This window comes from Varanus komodoensis, unplaced genomic scaffold (genome assembly GCF_004798865.1).
Source record: "Varanus komodoensis strain SLA01 unplaced genomic scaffold, ASM479886v1 scaffold24, whole genome shotgun sequence".
In the NCBI taxonomy this organism is placed as follows: domain Eukaryota; kingdom Metazoa; phylum Chordata; class Lepidosauria; order Squamata; family Varanidae; genus Varanus; species Varanus komodoensis.
Window position 1 is genome coordinate 468,427 of NW_025335641.1, and position 26,378 is coordinate 494,804.

General features: G+C 38.0%; 1 protein-coding gene across 1 annotated transcript; it reads left to right on the plus strand.

Moving 5' to 3' along the window:
* Positions 1 to 1,073: 1,073 nt before the first annotated feature.
* PTGFR (prostaglandin F receptor) lies at positions 1,074 to 23,189 on the plus strand. Its single transcript, XM_044432511.1, has 2 exons — positions 1,074 to 1,862; positions 22,431 to 23,189. The coding sequence occupies exons 1-2, from the start codon at positions 1,074 to 1,076 to the stop codon at positions 22,734 to 22,736; spliced, it is 1,095 nt and encodes a 364-aa protein (XP_044288446.1). The 3' UTR covers positions 22,737 to 23,189.
* Positions 23,190 to 26,378: the final 3,189 nt, after the last annotated feature.

Below are 26,378 nucleotides of genomic sequence, written 5' to 3' on the forward strand. Positions count from 1 at the left end.
TAGGTCTTCCTTTGTAACCAAGTCCATAATGGAAAGACCCTTCATTACCAGGCTCCCTTGGCTCTATCTCAAGCATTCCCAAGACTAGAGACAGATTTCTGGGGATGAAAGTACTGTTGTTGCCTGATTGTAAGTTTTTCAGGCAAAATCATAGAAAACTTGTTGTCCAAACTGAGACAGCCAAACATAACTGTCTTACTCGTATAATCCTGGTGTTGCCTTCTTTTACCTGGCTGTTCCTTCCAAGGGTGTTTTAAATGTTTCATACTTTGGTCTCCTTTTTAAAGTGGGAAAATATTTTACTTACATAAACAGACTGTCTTTGTAACCAAAATGGAAACACTTTGGAATGGTGGGATTTACATTAGACAAAATATAGCAGAACGAGGGAGTGGGAAGGAAAGAAATGCGTCACTGAATTCCAATTAAGGCATTCCTCATGATAGAAGAATGGTGCTGTTTCAGAGATACTGGAGTATTGATTCTGGATAAAGAAATGTGCTCCAATGATAATAGCACAAATGTTTTTGTTGCTACTTAAGGATTTCTGAATTTTGTTCTGAACATTTCAAATTTAGCATATGCTTTCTATCCAACATCTCACTTGACGGCTTCATCCATGCCCTCCTCTTCATTCATGATGTTGTTTGCACTAGGCCTACACATATACAACTAGATGTGCACATGCTCTATATTTTAGACCTGTACATTTCTTGAGTATGGTCTGTGTATGGCTCAAATGCAAATAATACAGTGAATGCGTGAAGAGTGAGTACAACCTACTTTCCCACTCCATGCATTTAGTTTGAATGCCTAAACTGAGTTCAGTTAGTTGCTATAATACAGAAATGTTTGCTGATCTGAAGTATTCTGCCATGTCATTCTGCCATGCTGTGTCCCCTAAAAGAGATGTACAGATTCAGTACACAGAAACATGTTGTATACATTAGGTGAGATTTGCAATATATTGCCATTTTTTACATTTTAATAAAAAACTTTTTTAATGTATTGCAGGTGCCTGACGATCTCCTGACTATTGAAATATTTTGAATGATGAGTTTGCTTTTCTCACAATGAACAATTCAAAATCATTGGCGTTGGCTGGAATTGGTATTTTATCCAACACAACCTGTACCACAGAAAAGAAGATCTCTGTGTTTTTTTCTGTTATCTTCATGACAGTGGGGATTTTATCCAACAGTCTTGCAGTAGCAATCCTGATGAAGGCATATCAGAGATTTAGACAGAAATCCAAGGCATCATTTTTGCTTTTTGCTAGTGGCTTGGTTGTTACAGACCTGTTGGGCCATCTCATCACTGGAACCATTGCAGTATTTGTATATGCATCTGACAAAGACTGGTTTCGATTTAATCACTCAAATGTTCTTTGCAGTATTTTTGGCATATGTATGGTGTTCTTCGGACTATGTCCCCTTTTTCTGGGCAGTGTGATGGCTGTTGAACGCTGCATTGGAGTCACTAAGCCAATATTTCATTCAACAAAAATGACTTCTAAGCATGTAAAAATGATGTTGGTGATGGTATGTCTTTTTTCCATTTTTATTGCTTTGCTCCCTATACTTAGGTTAAGAGCCTATCAAATCCAGGCTTCAAGAACCTGGTGCTTCTACAAGACTCAGCACATTGAAGACTGGGAAGACAGATTTTACCTCTTATTTTTTTCATGCTTGGGTTTATTAGCCCTTGCTATTTCACTCTTGTGCAATGCTGTAACAGGAATTACACTTTTAAGAGTCAAATTTAAAAGTCAGCATAGACAAGGCAGATCTCATCATTTTGAAATGATCATTCAGCTCTTGGCTATAATGTGTGTCTCTTGCATTTGCTGGAGCCCATTCCTGGTAAGATCTTAATAATTTTACCACTTTTTAATTCATGCATCTTTATGGAGTGTTTTCTTTTCCTTTCTCCCACTTTTTAAAAAGGATACATGCTGCTCAACTGTACATTTCTGAGATTAGAATCTACCTTATCATTTCAGTAGCTCATAGTTCAGGTGGTATAAAAATGTGTGTGGCTGTAAATTTCACAATGTTTTACTATGGACCTGAGTCAACCAAGATTAAACAACTTTAGAGCCATTGAGACATAAAATGCTTAATTTGAACTAGATTGTGCTCACAGTGTATAATAATCTTGAAACTTTAAATGAACTAAGCTTTTTCCAGACAGTAACGATCTGGTGAGCAAGCTCTGACAAAACCTGTTCACATTTATTTGAAGGCTGCAGTAGAACAGTGCAGGCAACCATATTATGTTAGGGCTCACCTAATATAATTGGTGATATTATATCCACTGGGTTCTGTGGATGCAGTCCCATTTCCCATGGTCATTGTCCATATGGTCCATACAGTGGGTATCCAAAAATATGTATTAGAGCCTGACTGTCACACAGCTTCTGAATTTTGAGAATTCCGCACCTTCTTTATCATCATAATCTACAGCAGAAACACTGTATGGGAACAGCAAGACCAAACAATATACAAATTTTGGGAAGTTAGTTTGCATAATTAGGTAGAATAGTTTCAGGCCTGCAATGAAATATCAGATGGTTACCTCTTTTCCCATCTTCATTAGGCTTTTGTTAGCAAAATAAGTAGGGCCTGATTTGTGTGTGTGGGGATTGTTGTTGGTTCTACAAAATAGAAAGACTTAGAAAGTGGTCCAATGGCTGCTTCTTTTAACTTTTTTTCTTCTATCTTTAAATCCAAGTTGTGGCTTGGCAGAGAACCTGGTGGCATGACTGCTATGTGGTTAAGAAATTGGGACCACGAATGCTGCTGGGAATGAAACTACATGCCAGTGCACTGTTATTACTAGGGCACTATATGGAACAAAGATGGCTGTCCCATTTGATGTGATGGTGTAGTGTTGTTTCTAGGTGCACTGGTAGCCCCAAACTGGCAAAGTGTGCAGCAGCTGCACTATCAGATATCCATTTCTGAACTGCTTTGTTTAAATGAAATATTAAAAAGAAGGAACAATAAGCTCTTTGGTCATCTAGTAAAGGACTTTGAAGACACCACAACTTTCATATCCTTACCTGGATATCCATCTTCAGGGTGGTTTTTAGCCTGCGACTCCCTGAAAGCAAATGAAAATATTCAGCTATGAGTGTTATGCTCAGCCATAGAAGATAATAATCTTAAATGACCCATGAAATGTAGGCGCAAAATGCATTAAAGCACGTAGGCTAGGCTAGGTTGGCATTGCAACAGTGTAGAAATTAAAAGCTTTGCTAATTGCTTGCTAATCCATAGTATCATGAATACATCACAGTGATATCTGTAATTCTTCATGATTACACATTGCATTCTTTATATTTGTTGTTGTTGTTGATCACAAAGTCGTGTCTGACCCATCACAACCCCATGGACAACATTCCTCCAGGCTCTCCTGTCCACCATCCCCCAGTGGATATAATATCACCAATTATATTAGGTGAGCCCTAACATAATATGGTTGCCTGCACTGTTCTACTGCAGCCTTCAAATAAATGTGAACAGGTTTTGTCAGAGCCTGCTCACCAGATCATTACTGTCTGGAAAAAGCTATTAGTTCATATAAAGAAGTGACTCCATCTAGCCACCTCACCCTCAGCTGTCCCCTTCTCCTTTCGCCTTCAATTGTTCCCAGCATTAGGGTCTTTTCCAATGAGTCCTTCCTTCTCATTAGGTGGCCAAGGTATTTGAGCTTCAGCTTCAATATCTGCCCTTCTAAAGAGCAGTCAGGGTTGATAATATACACTTTATGCTTACCTTAAAATTTATAGAGGCTGCAATACCTTTTTCTAGATCGTAAATTTGTTATATACTTTCTATAATTTTAAATGTAATTTTAAAAAAATGATATTCCACACCCACTTGTGCAAGACTCATTTAGTACAACTAAATTAAGTTGTGCACAGTTTGATGCAAAAATTGAGCCTTTGTTAATTCATATCGCAACCAATTGTGTTTAAATTCTGTTCCTCAGCAGAAAAGACTCCTTGAACTGCTTACATACTATAAATAAAAGTAAGATTTTCCCTGCCCACAGGCTAACGATCTAAAAATGTAAGAGGACAAAAAATGTGGATGAAAGAGAGAGAGAAAGAAAAAAAAACCAACTGGCCTTTCACAGAGCTAGTAAAACCTCCATGTTTCTGCCTCTTCTGAGGAGCTGTTAAAAAAGCAATAAGAGCAAGGCAAGACCAGCCAATTCTAACTAAAAAATAGTCAGATTGAATATCTAGTGTGGATGGTGTGATATAATCAAGATAATCAATGAAGCTAAATTAAACTCATATGAAAGGATGTATTCCTCATATTCTAGTCAGAAAAAGAAACATTTTATTAACTGTAGTCTTTGTACTCATGCTGAACAAGAGATCAAAGTCTGTCTAAGACTGGGAACAAAACAAATGTGATACACACACACACACACAAATTTCATTGTACATAGTTCCCCTGGATTGCCTACAGTTTAAATTAGTAGACAGAAACCCCCTCTTTGTATTTTTTTCTTCCCTTTCATGTAGAAAAGTCTAAGTGAACTGCTTTTTGAAAAGAGACAGCAGAATAAAAAATCCAGCTTCCCCACTCTAGTGTTTACTAGATGTGCTGGATTACATTCCCTCCATCTCCAACTAGCGTGATTACTGGAGGGCACCAGGTTGGGGAAAGCTTCTTAAATAATTCTGTGGAAATTGTATATCAGGTAGCTTCAGAGTGATATATTTATGTTACTAAATTTATGTGCTACTTAATCCATAAGAAATATATAAGCAGTGAACAAAAAGAAATCTAATACAATATAATATAGTTAATGCAATGCTAAAATCAGACTTTGAAAATCATAATAAGCAAATGGATTGGTTCACAGAGCAAGGAAATCCAGAAAGAAAACTGTTTTGAGTAAATGGTGAGAACTCCAATATGGTGGTTCTTGCATGATACTGATTGGTACCGTGTTTCTGCGAAAATAAGACCGGGCCTTCATGTTAATTTTTGCTCCAAAAGACACATTAGGGCTTATTTTCAGGTGATGTCTTATTTTTTCTTACAAAAGCCGTAAGATTCTTGCCCCAAGAGTCCTCCATGATTCCTTTCTTGTACTCAATGGGATAACTCTTTCTTTTTGCACTCATCTTATCTGAGGGTCAACATATTATTCCCTTTAAATCTACCATTAAATCAAGTGTTAATTGAAGACTTACGAGACAGGAGTGGCAACACACGAGTGCATTAAGTACAACCATTACAACACACAACATACTGAATTATGAAACACATCTGTTCATTATCAAGTGTGCACATTATATGTGCATTGTGTCTGTACTCTGGTCATTCGGTAATAAGTCTCAAATTCACCTGTTTACATAGGCATTTACCTCTCATCCAAAAGCACCCGCTTGGGTATTTACAAACACTTAATTATAGTTTATATTATCATTTACTTTAAGTATTGATGTCAACAATATTATTTATGTATATTTAATTATATATTAATATATTAATAATTCAATACATTCATCTTATGTTTCAGCAGACTTAATTAATGGGTCCATTTGGCTGATGAACTTAACTGGGACTTAATTTGGGGTTGGGCTTATATTATGAGCATCCTGAAAAAATCATGCTAGGGCTTATTTTCCGGATAGGTCTTATTTTCAGGGAAATACGATAGAGAGTTTTATGTACCTACACTAAACACTCTGTCTTTGGTAGATACATGGCAGCCAGTGTGTGGCATCGTTAGTAAAAGTTCATAGCTGAATTATTATTATTATTATTATTATTATTATTATTATTAGAACATTTCTATACCGCCCCTTGCCGAAGCCTCGAGGCGGCTTACAACACAATAAAATACAATACAATACAATACAAAAATAACAATATAAAATTAAAATTAATAATATAAAATAAATAAAAAATATAAAAGATATAAAAGAAGTTATAAAAGAAAAGAAAAGAAAAGAAGTTGCCCTGGCCAGATAAATAAGTAAATATTGTTAACAATTAAAATGACGTTTAAATAAAAAGGTCTTCACCTGGCGCCGAAAAACAAATAACGACGGCGCCAGGCGGACCTCTCTGGGGAGCACATTCCATAGATTGGGCGCCACTACAGAGAAAGCCCTCCTCTGAGTACCTATCCTCCTAATTTCTTTCACGGAGGGTTCCCGGAGAAGGGCCTCTCCCGCAGATCTCAAGGGGCGGTCGGGCATATATGGATGTAAGCGCTCCTTCAGGTAACCAGGTCCCAAGCTGTTTAGGGCTTTATAGGTCATAACCAACACCTTGAATTGGGCCCGGACTTCAATGGGAAGCCAGTGAAGCTGTCGGAGGACTGGAGTCATGTGAGCATAACGCCCCGTCCCCGTCAGCAACCTGGCAGCTCTATTTTGAACCAATTGAAGTATCCGGACCATCTTCAAGGGAAGCCCCACGTAAAGCGCGTTACAGAAGTCAAGGCGGGAAGTCACCAGCGCGTGTGTCACCGTCGCCAGGCAGTCGTACTCCAGGTGGGGCGCAGCTGATTAATCAGCCGAAGCTGAAGGAAAGCGCTCCTCGCCACCGCTGTCACCTGAGCTTCCAATGAAAGCTCCGGGTCGAGGAGTACTCCTAAGCTGCGGACCTTGTCCCTAAGAGGGAGTGCAGCCCCATTCAGGACCAGGTCAAATCCACCCTCTCCGAAGCCCGATCCGCCAACCAACAGGACCTCCGTCTTGTCTGGATTGAGCTTCAGTTTATTGGCCCTCATCCAGCCCATTACCTTGGCCAAGCACCGGTTCAGCACAGCCACTGCCTCACCTGGATTAGTGGAAAATGAGAGGTAGAGCTGGGTATCATCAGCGTATTGATGATTCCGCAGCCCACACCTCCTGATGACCTCTCCCAGCGGTTTCATATAGATGTTAAACAGCAAAGGGGACAAAATGGAGCCCTGTGGTACTCCATGGCATAGCTGCCATGGCGCAGAGCCATAGTCCCCCAGCACTACCTTCTGGAATCGGCCGTTGAGATAGGAGCGGAACCACTGCAAAGCAGTGCCTCCGACCCCCAATCCTGCTAGCCTATCCAGGAGGATACCATGGTCGATGGTATCGAAAGCCGCTGAGAGGTCCAGAAGAACCAACAGGGACGCACTCCCCCTGTCCTTCTCCCTGCACAGGTCATCGTACAGGGCGACCAAGGCAGATTCAGTACCGTACCAGGGTCTGAAGCTGGACTGAAATGGGTCCACAATGAATGAAGTGATTAGGCAGGAATATCAAGGACTGAGGTGGCCCCTCAGGTAGGTTGGTTCTAAATTGTTCATGGCTTTATGAACCAATAACAAAGCCTTGAATTTGATGGCGATGGAATTGGTTCAAACCACTTGTTACTTACTTGCTTTGGACAAGTCTGCTTTTTTAATCTATAGCATTTGAAACAGTATATATGCAGCCAGATTTTGATGTATTTAAAATAAGGCTCCTTTAACACACTGAATATTAAATCACCATCAGAAATGTATTCCTACAGCAAGTTATGAACCTTCCTGAAAATGACAGATTACTTCCTAGTATATGGTCATTTTTTAATGAAGGAATGAAAATAATCACTTAGCTTGTTTAATTGTCCCTTGTCTCATTTTTTTCCTCCAGCATAAAATATCAGACAGATGTAAATTGTATGTCCACCTATTTTAACCCAATCAGCTTTATGAAATGTTTTACCATGAATAATCATTCAGCCTTTCAACTCCCCTCTCACAATTTTACTCTTGCTCAAACCTTAGCATTTTTTTTTGTGTGCTTATTCCTTCCAGGCAACAGAAATGTAAGTGCTAGGTTCAGTTAATATATATTTATAATATGAATTGAAAATAGTTGTGAATGCATATTTATGCTTTATAACAAGAGAGCTAGATGCAGCAAGGATTTGTTGTAACAAGCCCTTTTATGGCAGTGGACCGTTTGTTATTTTGGTGGGTTCGGTTAAGACTGGAAGAGGGTTTACTTTGAAAGATAGTGTATATGCACAGACATGCATCATTGACACTTCCAAGTGATGGCTTAGCTGCCTCAGCAGCTAGGCAACATTCTGCTTGACATTTTGAAAAGAGTGACTCTATGAACAATGCTGCAGTATGATGTAGAGGTCTCCTCATGGGACTTTCTGCCCAAATTTAGAACTAAAATGTTTCAGGGTTACTAATGGCTGATACAGGCTGAATTACCATTTTATTTATGTCCTCCTCATCTCTGTGCCCTTGGCCTCTTTGGTTTCAAAGCCTGGTCTCACTAAAAGTTCTTCAGATTTGCCCCTGAAAGTCTGTTATTTTTCCCCTACGAAAAACAAACAAACAAACAGAAAAAAGGCACCAAAAGAGACAAACGTTCTTAAAGTGCTAACCATGAAAACTGATTTAATTGCAACATGATTTATAACAGTAGGTTCCTCCTTCCAAGGCAGATGTGAGGCTCATGACATTTCTTTGCTTTGGTAAAGCCCCAGGTCTGAAACCCACTGCCAGACCTAGATCAAGGCCACGGTGGGTCTGGATAGCTAGCTGCCTGTACTGGATCTTTTAACTCACTGTTGAATTCACACATGACATTTGTGTACATACTCACACATATGCACACAGCCAAAAAAAGCTATTTTATATAAAAAGGAAATATGCAAAACTATTATCACTGCATATTTTAGTGAAAACTATGCAAAAGATTCGGATATGAAAACAGGTTCCCCTTTTGCAACATAGGAAATATAAACACATTGAAACTCTCTCAGAAGCATGTCCCCACTTAAAGAGTCAGATTTACCCACCTATTCAGTACAGCCCACATACAGACACAGCAAGGATTGGCCCAGAACATTTTGTTGCTTGAAAACAAATTTCTCTCAGTTCTCATCTGGACCAGAGCTACCTTTCAGTTTAATTTAATCCACATGATCATTATTTGATAAAAATGGAGATATGTGGAGGAAAGTCATGGATGAATTAAAGTAAATTATGGTAAAAAAATTAAAATAGAAAAATGCAGTTGTTTTCTGTTATATTCAGATAACATTCTTAGCATGTAAAATAGCCAACTGTGCAATCTGTACCACTTTATTTCATGTAAGGTACATGTGCATCCGAGACAAAAAGCATACATGATCACTTTTGGAAATTATCTAAAAGAGACCTTGGGAGGGAGCCAGAAGACTGACAACAAAGTCTTATTACTTATACTAAATTTGAAAAGCATCCTCTTGCTTATGAAATGCCCTACTCATGTTCTGCCTGATAATCAACTCAAATAAACTTTACTAATAGCAGAACCCTAAAACACTTGCTCAGTGGGCTTGGCTCCTAGGTAAGTGTATACAGGCTTGCTGCTTTACAGCACAATCCTGTGCATGTCTACTTAGGTAAATGTGAATAGACTTGCAGCCTTAGTATCTCTTCTTTCTTCCTCTCCTCCACCTGCCTTTCCTTTTTTCAGGCTGCTGTAAGGCACATAAAGTATTCAGTGGAAAAAAGGGAACTTCGCTGAAATGCTAAATACATTTCTTTACTGGGAAGCTGGTTTATTGATGTTAACCTACTGCAAGAGGGGAGGAGTGGGAAGGTGTGCAAGGTGTGGGCAGCTGATGGTACACTGGGCAGAGGAACACCTCTGGCACTGCCAGTTGCTTAGCCAACAAGCCTGGGTGAGAATGACTGAATTACTGCCATTTCAAATTCCCCACACAGTATTCTGGCAAGACTTAGCAAAGTTGAATGGCCAATGAGACCTAGACTAGTTTTCAGTAAGAGGAAGAAGCAGTCAACAAGCCAAAGAATATTCTTAAGGTGGGTTAGTTACAGTGACTGAGTTGAGCTCAGAGGAGACAAATAAGGATCAAAAGCATCCAATCTCTACATCTTTATTAAAGAAGAAAACCCTTGAGCTAAGTCAGGATTATTTAGTTGAAAATATCTTCTATCCAGCCTAAAATAACCTGGACTAATACCCATTTGATGCAATGGGACTTTTTTTCTCTGCGTAGATAAATAAAGGATTGCATTGTTACTAAACCTTATGTGAATACTCTCTTAGCCCTTAGGAGAGAACTTCCCTTGATAGTGTTTCGCAGAAACAACAATCCCAGCAACAGAAAGCAACACTGGATGATGCTGTAGCAGTGTCATATACAATTCTCATTCCTACTCAGCATATGGACATAAGACCAATGGATAAGTTTACAGGGCTGAAGTGACCCTGCTCAGCCACAGTGCTTCCTCTTCTCCACCCCACGACAGACTTTATTTGTCTTTCCAGGGTGAAATCTAAATGTTGTAATATGTTTATAGAAACACAGCATCTTTTGTTTTCATAAAATAAAATTAGCTAGAAAGAGCATGGATATTTGTCTTTAAGGTTACTTGTTAGTTTGTGCCGGATATGTTACCGCTTAATCACAGCTACAGTAAAATTTTGGATTTCTCAGTTATTTTCAGTAGATAGTAATCACTATTTCATAGTGGTAGATGAAAAGACAGGAACTTTCTTATGTATTTAACTGATCATACTTATATCTATGGCTTGTGCACCAAATATTGATCTTAGCCATGACTTAACACTGAAAGTTTCTTAGAAAACTGGTTTGACAGACATTTCTGGTTGGCGGAATTATGCCTAAATGTTTTGTCTTGTATCTGAGAGTCTACATGGGCTAGAAATGTGCTGTTCTTTACTGGAAGCATGGGAAACCACTAGCTAGGGGACCTCTAAGATGGTGGATCTGGGCTTGCAGCCCACCATTGTTAAACTGCTTATAACCACTGCCAATCATTGTAGATAGAGCTAGATGGATCTTCCATCTATGACTTGATAGAAGACTTATTAAGAACGTGAGAAGAGCTGTACTGGACAAGCCACACCTAGTTCAGTATTCTGCTCATGAAGTGGTGCCTAATCCAGTGTTCAGACATTTTTTTCTTGCTTGGTAGCATACCTGTGGATTTACCCTTCATGGGATAATGTTTGCCTGCTGAATTTGTGCCTCTTATACACCCATTGCACAGGAGTCCTGTAAGAGAAAGAAAAAATGTTGGGCACCCTGATTCAAATGTCAATGTTGTAGAAGCACATTCCTATCCTAAGATTTAATGCAGGAGTCCTCAAACGTTTAAAACAGGGGGCCAGTTCACTGTCACACTGTTTGGGGGGCTGGACTATAGTTTGAAAAATTAAAATTAAAATAAATTTAAATTAAAAAAATAATCAAGAAATTAAAAATGTTTACTCGGGCTGCAGCAGAAGCTCAAGATGACGCTGTGCTGCCTGCCAAAAGGGAGAGCACGACATGAGGGGCAGCCATGAGGGCGCACTTGCCTTGGTTGAGGCCTTCCCGGCTCCTTGCTGCCACCCCCCTTCTGAGCCAGAGGAAGGTCCCCTCACAGGCGCTCGCCTGGCTCCGGGAGGAGAAGCAGGAGTGGGAGGCTGGAGAGGCGTGTGTGGGGCGGCCACGCTCACATAATTAAAAATAGCCACTGCCACCATTGAGCAGCTGCCCTCGGGCTTGGTGAGACAGCCACAGCCCCCATAATTAAAAATAGATTTTAAAAGTTGTATTTTTCTTACTTTCAATCCTTTTTTAGCCTCTTCATCTCTCTCTTCTGCCCTCTCTTCTGTTTCCCGTTCTGTATATGCATGCAATGGGGGGGAGGGGGAAGAGCCGGAGCACGTGCAGTTGAGCTGTTGCAATTTGGCGCATATGCTGGCTCTCTGCTCAGTTTCAGAGGGCACATGCACCAGCTCAGAGCTTTTGGACTCACTCAGAGATTGTTTTCTCTGAGCGAGGCCAAAGCTCTGAGGTGGGCTGGATAAATGAGCATGGCGGGCTGGATCTGGCCTGAGGGCCATAGTTTTAGGACCCTTGATTTAATAGAAAACATTAAAATACTTGGGGATGAATACATATGAATGCGATGGTCTTATTCAGATATAGTGCTAAAGTATAGTTTAATGCTATGAAAATGATCCACAGTGAACATTGGGGTCTGGTGCCCCCTCATTTCTCTTCCATTGCAACAGAAAAGAGGCATTAAGAAGGATCCATTTCTCTTTTAGATTAACAGCAATGTTGTGACATCCAATTTCAGACAAATTGTCGTTAATCTTATACTCTGGTTTCTTGAAACAAGCTATGTTCAAGCCATAGTTTATAAATGAGACTTTTACCAAGCAAATATTATTAAAATTAACCACAGTTTAGGGTCCACACCAGAAGAAAAACTGTGATTAATATAAAGTGATGTTACCTGTCTCCTCATAGCCACAACAGAGGAGCAGTGAGGGCCATGCATGTCTAAATCTAAACCTAGGATTTCAGCTAGGTCTCGTGATGCAGCCAGTTACATCAAAGCTCCATGGCCACTTTGCCCCTGTAGTGCAAATATTTAGGACAGAAACAAAATTCAAAATTCCCAGTTAGGTAGTATCTGTATTTGGATCAACCAAAATGCCACACATTAATCACTGTGGTAGATTGCCTAATCATGCATTATTTACAACACTGAACATTTTAATAAAATTTATTAATCAGGAAAGAATTATTTGAGGCATTCTAGAAGATAAACGTGAGAATTAAAATCTATGACATTTGAAGTTAACGATAGACCAGAGAGAGATTTTGGCACATTAGACTGTTACAAGTTTCTGTAATTCTAGCTTGTTAATATATTTTATACAAATGGATGTGTTCAACACAGTGATTAGTTTACTGTATGCCTTAAATAACTGGAACACTGTGGAAAAAAACCCCTTCCATTAAATTTAACAGGACTTCTAAGTAAATGAGTCTGACAGCTGCAATTTTTGAAACCTACTACATAGGATTCAGCAATATTTATCATTTACTTCTGGACAAAAAAATGAATGCAACTGGAGATTGCACCCTTGTTCCCAAATAGACAGTAAACTAATATAAAAAAGAATTCTATCAATTTTGTTTTGTGTGTTCAAGTCCAATATGACTTTTTCAGGAGCTAAGGTGAAAAGTACACTCTAAACATGCGTACAGTGGTACTTCGGCTCACAAACGCCTCAGTTCACGGCCAAATTGGGTCACAAACAGAAATTTCAGAAAAAATTGCCTCAGGCATTGGGTGACAATCTCTGCATTGGGTGACAATCACGGTCATGCTAGGGGGTGGGGGGGGGGGGCAGGAGATGGCTGCAATCACACCCGTCTTCCCTGCCTGAGCGCAAGTGCAATTGCGCCCGTCTATGGCCGCAGTCACGCTCATGCAGGGAAGACGGGTGTGATAATGATCATGCTTGGGGGGGTGGGTAGTTGGCCGTGATCGTGGTTGTGTTCGTGCAGGGAAGTTGGGCGCAACTGCAGTTGTGCTGGGGGGGGGGGAGATGGCCACGATCGTGCCCATCTTCCCTGCCAAGTGCAAATGCGATCGTATCCATCTATTACTGTGATTGCGATCGCGCTTGTGCAGGGAAGAGGGGCATGATCACGGTTGTGCTCGGGGGGGGGGGGGGGAGATGGCCGCGATCTTTGTTGTTCTTTGTTACTTGGTTGTTCTTTGTCAGTCTGTTTCAAATTTTTGTGATTTAAAAAAATGGTTACAGAATGGATTAACCTTATTTACACTGAACCTTTTGGGGAATTTGACTTGGGTCATGACCAGTTTGGGTTGTGACCAGAGTTGTGGAATGGATTAAGTTCATGAGCCAAGGTACCACTGTATTTCTGTGGATAGAACTCACATGTTACTGGGTTGGCTTTACCACATTGATTAAGGATACTTAATATAATAATGTAAGTAAATTCCCAAATAAAGCTGTTTGTGGTTCACAGCCTGTATCCTCCCCACATAAACTGGTCTATGTATAGAGTTTATACTCATTTATATATTGTATACTGTGTTGTATACTAGAATGTTGGGCTAGGATTGGACATAACTGGCTCAAATCCTTACTTGGTTATGAAGGTCACAGGGTGAAATTGCACCAGTCTCACACCCTCTACCTAACCTACTTCACTAGGTTATTAGAATGAATGAATAAATAAATTTTATAGAAGCTAGTAGGATGCAGGAACATGTAGAAATCCTTAGAGGAAAGGGATAGCATTCTTACAGCAGAGGTTTTTAAAAAAATTCAAGTCACTTTTTATTTTATTTTAAACACCTAAATGATAGCACACCATTTTCCAGTGTGGCATACCTCCTTTGGAGAGCAATGAATCATGTAGAGTGAGTGAAAATAAAAATCCCGTCAAGAGCTCTGATACTGCTGAAAACAAAGGAGAATGGAAGATATTATGGCTAGCAATAAAGGTTCCTAAGTCAGCAGTAAATATTACTTAGTGCTAGATGAAGGCATTCTATAAACAGTGACTTCAAAGAACGTTCTGTCAGGAACGGAGAATCAGCAATGAAGAACTATTTCTGTGCTTAGAAAGAATCAGCTGAAGAGTACCAAGTGGAAAGAATGTCCTATTAGTTTTTTTACAAGTCTGATCACATAATAATATTGTCAAGTGAATTAACTCTATGGAAAGAACATCTGTGTGCAGGCATATTTTGGTGTTATGCAAATTGTTTGATCAAGGAGGTCATTTGGGGTTCTACATTGTTTTTCAAGTTAGTTCCCTTAGCGTGGTATTTGCTGACTCTTCTTGGGTGAAACTAATGATGAAGGTGATAACAATAGGTGATACACCAGGTAAGGGTATACCAAAGAAGCAAGCTGCACCATAGATTAAAATACTTCCATCTAAAAGCCATAAAAGTGTTTAAAACAAAACAGAAATCTCTTTTGTGAAAGTCTGCTGATTTACAAAAGAATGGCCATAGGCATATTAAGTAAGGCATTTCCAGTCCTTCTTGTATTGTACTTACTTTCTTTTAGCTCTTTCAGACAACTGCCTTCCTCTGACAATACATGGGATGAATGCATGAACAGTTATGTCCAGTGTCCTGGAACTCTTGGAAGAAAAAGCTAGATTCACAACCTGAGAAGATGTAAAACTCAGTTTAGTATTCCTTTCTGGCATATAGCAAGCAAGCAAACTGGATCTTGGCTTGCCAACCTGAAAAAAAAATCCTGGGGAAAATTATTTGTGTTTAGCTCTGAGTATCCAAGAAGGGTGATGGATCAAATCAACCTAGGACAGTGAAGGCAAACCTTTTAGAGACTGAGTGCCCAAACTGCAACTCAGAACCCACTCTTTTATTGCAAAGTGCCAACACTGCAACAAAAAATGAATTTGCTGACCACCAGCACAAGGGGGCAATGTTCCACTGACCACCAGCTTTAGACCGGCCCTGAAAAAGGCATCTGAGTGTATTTCCTACCTGAGTGTATTTTCTTCCTTTCCTACCTTGTGCTAAAATCCAAGGAAGTCCTGGCAGCTCACTGACTGGCCATGCGAAAGCATGGGGAGTCATGGCTCATGAGTGTCGGCATTGCCCTTAATCTTTCTGAATATGCGCATGGCTGCTGGGGCGATCGTGCGCCAACAGAGATTGCTCTGCATGCTCCTTCTCCATGCCATAGGTTTGCCATCACTGACCTAGGATATAATTAGCTTATTACAACTCTTCTAAAATAATGCAACCTACAGGAAATGAGACTTGGATGGAGCTTGTGTATTACAATACTGGACAAGCCAAAAAGTAGGTTATTTTTTCTTTTAATGATGGAAAAAAATATTTTTGAGAGAATCCCCATTAGCTAGAAAGCTTACTCTGAGGGTCTTCTAGGCTCTAAATGGGCAGCTTATTAAGAGTACACCATTGCAAATATTGCACCCTGCAGGGACCCCTTAGGATGAGCACAGAAATTATTTCTTCAGTATTACGTTCTTATCCACAAGAGTGCTGGACCTGATTTTCTCTTATTTTCAGAGGGAAAGTTTAATTCTCAGAACTCCAAAGATGTCTTCTGGTGAAGATAAAAATGCATTATGGAACATTAAGTATTCTTCCAGTGTTAGATCTGCTGCTTTGGATTTAAACAAAAACAAGCAAATAAAACCAGAAAACAATTTCTAAGCAATGTCCTAATAATACCTCTCAGTATTTTTATTTAAATAATTCTTTTTAAAATGATTCTCTAATATGATTTTAAAATCCTATAGTTGTATTTTTAAAACATTTTGATTGTGATGCTATAGACTGACTTTATTTTAATATGGATATGTCTAGATATAGAGTAAAATTGGTCTCTGGTGTTTGCTGACATTTGTCTAAGTTTATAAACCATATCAGACTTCTGTTGTTATAAGTGGTGCTTCCAAGTAAATGTGATTCAGATGCTGATTAATGCCACATTTTCTAAACATGTATTCATAACATCTACAAATAATTTTATTCCTTGAGAGTGGGGAATCTGTTGCCTTCCTACGATTATATGGATTTTAGTTTTTAATAAGCTGAGATATTATAGAAAAATGAAATACATATAATTCCTTAACTTATGAATAAAATAAGCAATAACAATGCTTGCTATATTTGCTATGTTTCATCTCTTCAGTCATCATTTTACCCATAGTTTGAGCTAGTCTTGAGCTATGTCACATTACCTGTATGAAAGCCAAAAGAAGCTTCTTTGTGTTGGCTCTCCAGCCTGACACATCAAAGGAATAATTGAAATCACAATGAGTAGAGAGTCTCATTGTCAGTTTTCAGTTAAAAATCCTGCTGTGGTGTGGAAGCTGTCCACAAGATTGCATATTCTTCATGACACCGTTGATACAGAGGACATGACTATTTGACTAGGTTTGGAAGACCAGCTTTTACTTCTTTGTAAAGTTCTCTGGTTTTGGATTTATCTTTCAGGAACCATCCAAACAGACATTTTGCTGAGCATCCTCTCCTCTTGTATATTTCACCTATAAGCGAATACATAGACCTTAGTTATATGACTCCCATACAGATCCACACCTTAACTTGGTGAGGAGGTTTGAGAGTGTCAGAGAAGCCAAGAGCAATGCTGCCAGGAAGCCAAACTCTTTCACTAACCTGGTTTACTAGCAGGGTGACCCAAGGCAGAATTGTCAAAGTGGAGAAACCAGGAAAGATGCATCCATGGTCTTCAGGAATAGCTGACAAATCAGCAGAAGAGAATAGCTATCTCTGATTGGGGTGGGAAAACTTCTGAAGATAAAGCTACTAGACAGCAGTGGTAGTTGAAGGTACCACTGGTGGAGGATCTTTCACAGACACCAGTGATGTTCAAACTAACTCTGTGCAGAAAAAGTGGTAAATCACTTCTGAATACTCTTACCTTGAAAATCCTAAGATGAAACAATCCAAAATGAAACAAGGGAAAGTACCAAAGTTTGGATTCCTAAATCAGAAGGCACTCAACCAACTACTGGGGAAGAGCAAAGGGCGGGTACAGATAGTGCTGTTCAGTATTTACAAACAAACAAACAATGCATAGAACTGTCCTGTAACTGTTGAAATGTGATGGCCTGCATACAAAAAGAACTCAAATTATAAGGAAAATGAACCATTTTGATTGCTTATTACTTTGAATATTCGTTTTATCTGGTCATCTTCTTGACAGGTTACTAAATTCTCTTCTGGGAAACAATATCAGATTTTATGTAAGCTGAGCCGATTATTATTTCTTGTGTATGTAAAATAATACAAACTGAATCCCACCATGTTTACAATAGCACACTTTTGTTCCCCAAACTGCTCCCGCATTTCTCCTTTGTGTGCATCTGCTCAAGCAGGTTTTTTTCACAATCTGTTTTGTCCCATCTACCTTACCGTCTGGGCAACTGGGGTTCCATTTTGGAGGAGGTCGGACAACTCTCTGCATAAAAAGTGAATGTTCTGTTTTTCATAGAAGCTATTCTAATGACAAAGGGAAGAGAAGGGAAGAAGAATAATGCCCTATAAGTGACAAATCATAAAGATTTCTGCCTCTTTAAAATCTTGAGTAGAAAATAAATGGAGTGGGACGAATAGTGTTCTCATTATAGCCTTTTCTTCCTTTACTATATTGAAGTGCCCCAAGAGCTCTTAAACAGTGGTAGTTGTTTAGTTCAGATTACAAGTGGAAGAAAAAAGAATGGCAGACTAATATGGTGGGAAAGAATGTATTTCAGAAAAGATCTAATTCCAACTATTCAAGATAACTCCTGAATGATCTTTTTTTGAAGAAAAGGAAGGGCTTGGGGAACAATTAATTTGAAATGAAGAAAAGCAAAAAATAGTCACTATTCTTACCTTTTCTACTGTATGGCTCAGATGAATATTTCTCACAAGTATCTGATTATGTGCTACCTATAGGAACTGAACTTTTTTGAAGAAATGAATCTTTCCTGTCAATACTTTTCAGGTTCTGACACCTCCTCCTTGACATTGCTGCTACTCATGTATCCTTATTACTTTTTCACACCATGTTGCTTTGTAGGCTTATTTGAAATTAAGAGAAAATCCCCCTAAGTTTTTTTTAAAATAATAATTGACAGGTTTATTGGAGAGTTGTAGAGGAAGACAACTAATAGTTATGATGCAATCCTATGTATGCCTACACAGATGTTGATTCCATTGAGACCAATAGGACTTACTTTATTGTAAGTATTATGAAGTTTGATGAGATACATCATGGAATATATTTCCTAACATGAGAACATCTTTCCAATTGTTATAATATATAAATTAATGGAATTTCTGGAATATTACTGTGATTTCTGTATGGCCTGGACTTGTCAATAGCTTATTAACTAGTACCTACAATTAAAATTACTTACCTTCAGATTAAATTGCAGAATTGATTTCCAAAGGTTTGCACCTATATCTTTCTTTTAGGTCTTATGTGGCCAGGTAGGCTACTGAAACTTATTGTGGGTTAATGACTTCTATGGAATTATTTGAAAGGTTGATATGATTCAAATATAATTTCAGTGTTAAGAACATCTGCCTGTTTAATAACATTCTGATATAAAGGATAGTTGGGAAAGTTATACCTGCATTTAATATCTTATATTGAAATTTCTGGAATGTAAAAATCTTGCTTCTTATTGAATCATGTCCTTATTTTGAAGGAAAAGTTTGGTATCCTACGATAGTGATATCTCATGGGTGTAGTGCTCCTGGTGTGACTGAAATACATCTACATAAGTTTACACTACAAAACCCATTCTTGTAACTCGAAATTTCTTTTATACCGCAGCCATATGATTTTACAATTCATGTACAAATTGGTTCCCTTGTTAAAATGTTTGGGGATGATTAAACACACAGGATCTCTGTGTGCATATGAAAGATTTTGTTTCTGTTCTAGACTACATTTTTATTTTATGCCTTGTTATATATGCTTACTCATATTGCTCATCCCAAGAAAATTTAATACTACTTTTCAATTGCAAATGTACCATAATTTAAATTAATAAATTATGAGATATTTCTATATGTAGTAATCCCACTGGTACAGTATACAAATGATGGTTATGCATATCCACAATATTTTAAAGGAGAGCAAAATCACTGATTTGCCCATGGATATAATTTCTTTTTTGGAAAAGCATATTTTAAATGATAAAATAACTTCAATTAAGGTAGTAGTCATAACAACTACTTCACAGTATATCATCCTGAACTGGGACATCATATCCTTTTAGATTCCTAAAGCAATGGTATAGTTTCAGGATTGACCCCATGCATATACAATGTCATCTTCACTTCCCAGGAGACAGCTTCCTTTGACTATATCATGTTTATAAAGTGTGTGAGAGTGTATGTGTATTCTTGAATAATACCGGGGGTGTTCCTCATTATGCTTAGAAAAGTCAGAGAACTGGGAAGTCTGTTTCCTTTTTACTGTGTTGTGTTCTTAGCAAATACAAGTTTCTAAAAGATTGTTCTAATTTCAAAGCAATACTTTTGAAACCATAGCCACTTTATTATGAGGAGGACTACTTCATTCACTAAATAGTGAATTGATTCAGGAAAAGACTTACAAGGAGCAGTTGGAAACTGGATGAAGGAACACAATCCAAAAAGCACACTCTGTATGAATCTTAAAGAACATTTTTATTTAACACCATTCAGTCTTAGTAAAATTCATAGAGTGCAAAGGTCTGAAGGCAGCTCTGTAAGTACTTGGTACAATGCATACAGAGTTCCTACAACTTCAATTTTTATCTTATCAGAGTTTCTAAGTGTAGGAAGTCAGTTGGCACATTCAGTTGAATGTACTTACAAAGCCATCTTCAGACATTTGCAAAGTAGCAGGCATGCAGAGACACTTGGGCTTATACATGTGCCCAAATCCTTCTCCATATTTCAGTCCTAAATGCAACCTGGGCTATAGGCAGGGTATAGAGGTAAGCTGTTGCAAGTGCAGCTCTAATGTGGCAAAATGATTTCATGTATGAGCTGCTTCAACACAATAAGATGCCAGTGTGGTGTAGTGGTTAAGAGCATGGGACTGGGACTCAGGCGATCAGGGTTCTAGTCCCCGCTCAGCCATGGAGCCAACTGGGTGACTTTGGGCCAGTCACAGACTCTCAGCCCAACCTATCTCACAGGGTTGTTGTTGTTGTGGGAATAAGCTGGAGGAGGAGGAGGATGTAAGCTGCCTTGAACCCTTTGTAGGAAAAAGGCAGGATATAAATCGAAAAATATAAATAAATAAATAAATAAATAAATAAATAAGCACAAGGTCTGGGTTTTTCCCCCACTAGGATTATGTCTGGTTCCATTCTTCCTCTTTCTTTTGTCTAATATATTGGAAGCCTGAAGCAATGAGTAGACAGAGCTGCAAATTCTTATGGGAAGGGGAAAAAGCTAGATTTACTGCTTAGCACCTCGTCAGCTTCTTGGCATGGTTGATGCTGTTGCTGGCTGGATTTGGCTCCTTTCCTGAGAAAAGCCTGCCTGTCTACCTAAAGGAGGGAAAACTCCATTGAGGTTGTTTTGCCAAGGGTTCTTTTAAAGCAAGTGTTGACCCTGCAAGTATAAAACATAGCCATGAAGTTTTTTTGGTTTACCAATTTGCAATTTTACTTCTATTTTGCAGAGAAAGCTTCATAATACTTTCTGCATTGAGATTCAAGAAAGAATTAACTTGACATTTTTAAAATTTATTTTGTGAGATAAAAATATGGTAAATTTATTTTGTGAGATAGATAGATGGTAAAACTGCAAAAAATACTCCTTCATCAAACGTCGTCCAATAAGCTAAGCACCAAATAGCATCTACAAGTATTCAGATGGTCTATTCTACCCATCAAAGGATGAAAACTAATACGAATTATCATAATTCCTTTTTCATTAGCATTGATGGAATGGAAACCAAATCTGCTTAAATGGGCCTATTATCAAAATAGAATATACTCGTATTGTTTTAATAGGCTAAGATTCTAGAAAGTACTTTTTCTGTTGCAGGATGGAAAGCATATTACTTTTAAAGACAAACAGAATGTACATGTATCCTACTTCTGAGGGGAGCTCTTTGCATAATATTTTGAAATCTAATCAAGTATACATGGATTAACTTGCCAGAGTGTTCCATTTAATCCTTCCCTAGATTTTAAGATTAGCAGGATAAACAAGGCAGTTCCTGGAGGATCGCAGATAATTATTTAAGAAATAAATCAGCACATTATATTCCTTTTGATTAAGTTACTTTATAAGTATGATTGCTACTTTATGGGACATCTCCAATCACAAATCTCTAAAGCTTCATTTGAGATTTTATCATTCAAATGATAAAATACTTCTGTACGTAGTCAGACGATTATATATAAGATGAGATACCTAGCCATTCCTACAACATGGCAGTGATACCTAATTAGAATATTAGAATAGTATGCCTTTTCGGATTGCAAAACAACTTCAGTCCACTCTAATGAATGATAATTGGTGTAGGTTTGTATGAGTAAGTGTTCATTGGTAAAAATGAGTTTGTGATGTGGCACTTTGAGCCAATACAATGAAAAAGGCTTCTGTATAAAAGAGAGCATGCAGAAATTTATGGAGTTAGCACTTTTAAGTGGGCTAAGTTTAAGAGCGTACTCAGTGAATAAGAATTATGAAAGAAAGTTTAGAAAACCGACAAAGATGTTTATCCTGGCATGTTACACTACATCCACAATCTACTACCAGTTTCTAGCCAGTCTTTTTAATCTGGCTAATTCTTTGGACTTACATGTATTGAATTTTACCCCATTACCACAACACTAATTTCACAGACTTTCAGTGAATTTCCTTATTTTTATTTCTAAATTGTCTGTTAATACAGACTAGATTCAGCACAGGCATGTTTTATACCACCTGATCAATTGGTTTCCAAATATCAAGAAGTCTTCATTTTAAGGGAAGCAAATGATTATGAGATCTTTAGTATGTTGATCATTTTAAAATTACTGTTTTGTCTGATGATGTTTTCTAATGCATAATGGAACTTATTTCATTTTTAGGTGACCATGGCCAATATTGGAATACATGGAAATAATTCGTGGGAGTCATGTGAAACAATACTTTTCGGTCTCCGAATGGCAACATGGAATCAAATTTTAGATCCTTGGGTATACATTCTTCTTAGAAAAGCTGTTCTGAAAAAACTGTATGAGATTGCAAGGAGATTTTGTGGTGTACAGATCATTAATTTACATGCATGGGAACTCAGCTCCATTAAAAATTCTTTAAAAGTAGCAGCTATTTCTGATTCACCACTTCATTCCAAGCAAACAAACCAGCAGCTACTCAGTTCAACAGTGCAATAAAGTGAAACATGCACATTGAAATAATAAAGGGATAATGCTTCTTAAGCACCTCAAAGTTTGGTAGGATCTGAGTGAGTTGGGATTTTTGAAAATATTACTCCATTTAAGGATGTGTATCAATCTGTAGTTGCTATTCCAAGATGCTCACCCTCCAAATATACTTTTAATAAATGCTCATTATGTAGCAAATCTATCCAAACATCGTGCCAAACATGTTAGGATTCTGTGTAACATAACATAAATATGTATGAACAACTTGATGCACTTAAACAATGCCTAATCAAAAAAGTGCTGTTAAAAACAGAATGGTAAAGACATAAGATGATTTTAGTGGCTCAAAGTGATATCTGAATGAAACCATGGATTTTCTTTTTCTTTCTTTGGTAAAAGGCAACATCTATCCAATTAAAGCACATCAAACTCCCAGAGGTTAGCACCACTTTTAAAATAAATGGAGCCTCAGGTGCTTTTCTTTGGTTGCATCACATTGTACACACACACACACACACACACACACACACACACACACACAGCTTTAAGCACCATGAACTCCTGAAATTAAAAAATTGATTAAGATAGACCTCAGATGTAGCAAGACAATTTGTTCACCTGGATGACACTTAACAGGCATTAGTCCTAGACTGAAGAAAAAAAAAACTGATGATGAAATAACTTACAGTTAGAAGTGACTGTGAGTTGATTTAACTTTTATTTTCTCTTGCTATAACATTTTCACTTTTTCTTGCAAATGTGGAGCACATGGACTTGTCAAGCATAAGTTGAAAAATTTGTGGAAGGTTTCTCTCTAGCTAATGTAGTTTTTCACCTTGTAAGCTGAACTCAGTATAACAATTTAAAATAAATTGATATACACAGGAAATGGGAGTTAAAAATACATCTACAGAAATCAGTAGAATGTAATCAACTTGTTGCCTGAGGATTCAGTTTCACTGTATTAATTGTTAAAAATTCACTGTTTAACCACACTGACTACTTTAACTATAATCATGTTGCAAAACTTTAAAAAGATGGTACATCGACTCTTTTGCATAGTAAATATCTTGAGAAATACAAAGTTCCAAGTGTTAATTTCAATAGTTGAAAATTCTTTATATGATCATTCATTTTGGGCTTCTTTGGAGCCTCAGCTTAATATCATAAACATGAAAATAAAAATAATTCATGAGTTTAATAGATGTAAGTATTAAGCATGTAGCAATAATATATGTTTTTAAAAACACAACAGTTAGAACTCATAAGTGGTTATAACAGTAACATGAATTCTACAACATACTTGATTTGAGCCAGATCATATATGGTTAACCCTGGGCTATATATGGTTCTTTGCCGCTTTCTGGGTGGCCTTCAAAATCCTGGGAAATTCCACACAGCTTTTCCCTTCTGCATTAGATGAATGGCAGGTAACAAATCTATTAGTAGCATGGAAACAGCTGTCTCCATTGGGATAGCTGGGCAAGGGATGAAGTTAAAGAGTCACTCCCTCAGAGATCTTACTAAGATTGCTAGGTGGGAAATTTTAAGCTTCCTGTTCCACAGCAGGCTGTCTGCCTCATATTCTCTCTTTGTTGTGTATGTGATGGGTGTGACTATGTTTGTGTGTCCTGGCCCATCCTACTACCAGCCCCCAGTATAGCTCCCAAAAGGTTTTGTGGGAGCAGTGTGTCCTGCAAGTGGTTACCTATTCTTAAACTAAATAAAAACCAGGTATGATATATAACTGAGGCAGCATTAATAGTGATATTTCACACTGAAGTGTAAAGAAACTATTGGTGCAGGTCAAACTGAGTTTGGGGTAACCATGAATTATCCCATGTGTTACGAAGATCGATGAATAGAAACATGGCCTTTAAAAAAAGTGTTCAGTGAAATCAGTGTGCAATATAGTATCATTCCTGCTGCAATCACTGTAAAGTGGCATTGAAAATACCAAAGTGACATCGAAAAGGCATTCAGCCTATATTAGAGCAAAAGACAAGAGAAAAGACCAGGGCTTGGTCTACTATTTTCAAACTTCAGAGCTATACAATTTGTGAGAAGGTATTGAATGTACTCCACCAGCCATTGTATTGTGATCTGCCAGATGCTTCCCAGAAAACACCAGTAACAGGAGACTTGAGCTTCTGCTGGATTCTGCAATAGCAGGCTGCTGTTCTTGTTGTCTGCTGGTATATGACTCTGTTTAACAGTAGCTCACAATTTGTGCATACGTGGAAAGATGGATTGACTGAGCATTAATGATTAGCAAAGAGAACAAATTTAGCAACATCAAGTAACAGAATTCAATAAATATGTAGATGGTGAGGAGAGTGAACAACATTCTACTAGCAATTCACTCATCGTCTGCTGTTACATTAAATTAATACCATGGCTTTGTCTATGAGAGATCTGAAGCTTAATTTTTGATGGATAAGACTGCAGCTAGTGGTAAAGCACATGCATTGCATGCGAATGTTTCTAAGCTCCATACTTGCACTTGCTATCTGGATAGCAGCTGTGTAAAGAATAGATGGACTAACAGTCTCACCTCATATAAGGCAGCTTCCTTTGCTCTTGTTAGAACCTTTCCATGCAAGATCAATGCTAGTGCTCTGAGTCAATGCTACAATTGGGCTTTTCCTCGTAGAGAACATAACATCAGTGTATGTAGTGAAATGCTTCTGTTTTTGATCGTCTTGGGTGAAGAGTTTGTGTCGGCAACTGCAGATTGGTGTTCAGCTATACAACTGTGGAAAAGCTGGCTAGTGAAAAAAGAACATGTGATTGCTCCAATTTTTGTCATGTGAATGTTGTGTTTGTGTGTGTGTATTCATGGTGGCTGAATTTTTAAAAATGGTATATATTTGATGTATTTGGTTCTGTTTATTGAATGTGAGTTGCAGCACATCATTAAACTTACTACAACATGTCTCTCAAGTACTGATGTTTTAGACTGCTGAGGGAGAACAGATGCTGAGAAATGATTGTCATACTATTAAATCACAGATAAGAAATTTATTTGGCAGTTCTGTCATTTGGACATTTATTTAATGTTGACTCGATGTTCACTTTATGGGCTTGCAAATAAAGCTATTTAAATGTTGCTTCTTTTGTAATTTCTTCTCAGGAAACAGTATTAAAACAAATGGAGCATGGCATATCACCATTCGTATGTTTTCCACTATTCCTGAATAAAGGAATCATCTGTTACTGGTCCAGAAGTATCAGTTCTTAAAGTAAAATAATTCTGTGGAGTAAAGAATTGAGATTTTCTGGACATTGATAGAAAAGCATGTGGCTGGCATACACATCAGTTTGGACTGTTACATGATGGAACGCTTCTTCATACAAGTAATGATATTTGTATATCAGAAAACAATTCTAGCCTCTCTTGTATACTTGCAAAGACTTATTTAATAAGTAAGGTTATTTAGTCATGGGCATAGCAGACCAAATTCAATTTACTAGGTAATTAGGTAAACGTTTGCACAACAAATTTCCTCACTTTCAGTTTACAGGTCATATCCAGAATATGTATAGTTTTTGTGACCTAGCAATATTGGAGTGATTATTACTAGGGGCAAGCGGGACTGCATATAAATAGCGTACCCCTGTTCAGAGTCCCATTCAATGAGCCAAGCCATT

Excerpts from the sequence above, each read along its gene's own strand:
- PTGFR (XM_044432511.1), top strand. The coding sequence starts at position 1,074 with ATGAACAATTCAAAATCATTGGCGTTGGCTGGAATTGGTATTTTATCC. Across the intron at positions 1,863-22,430 it reads TTTGCTGGAGCCCATTCCTG|GTGACCATGGCCAATATTGG; the intron begins GTAAGATCTTAA and ends TTTCATTTTTAG.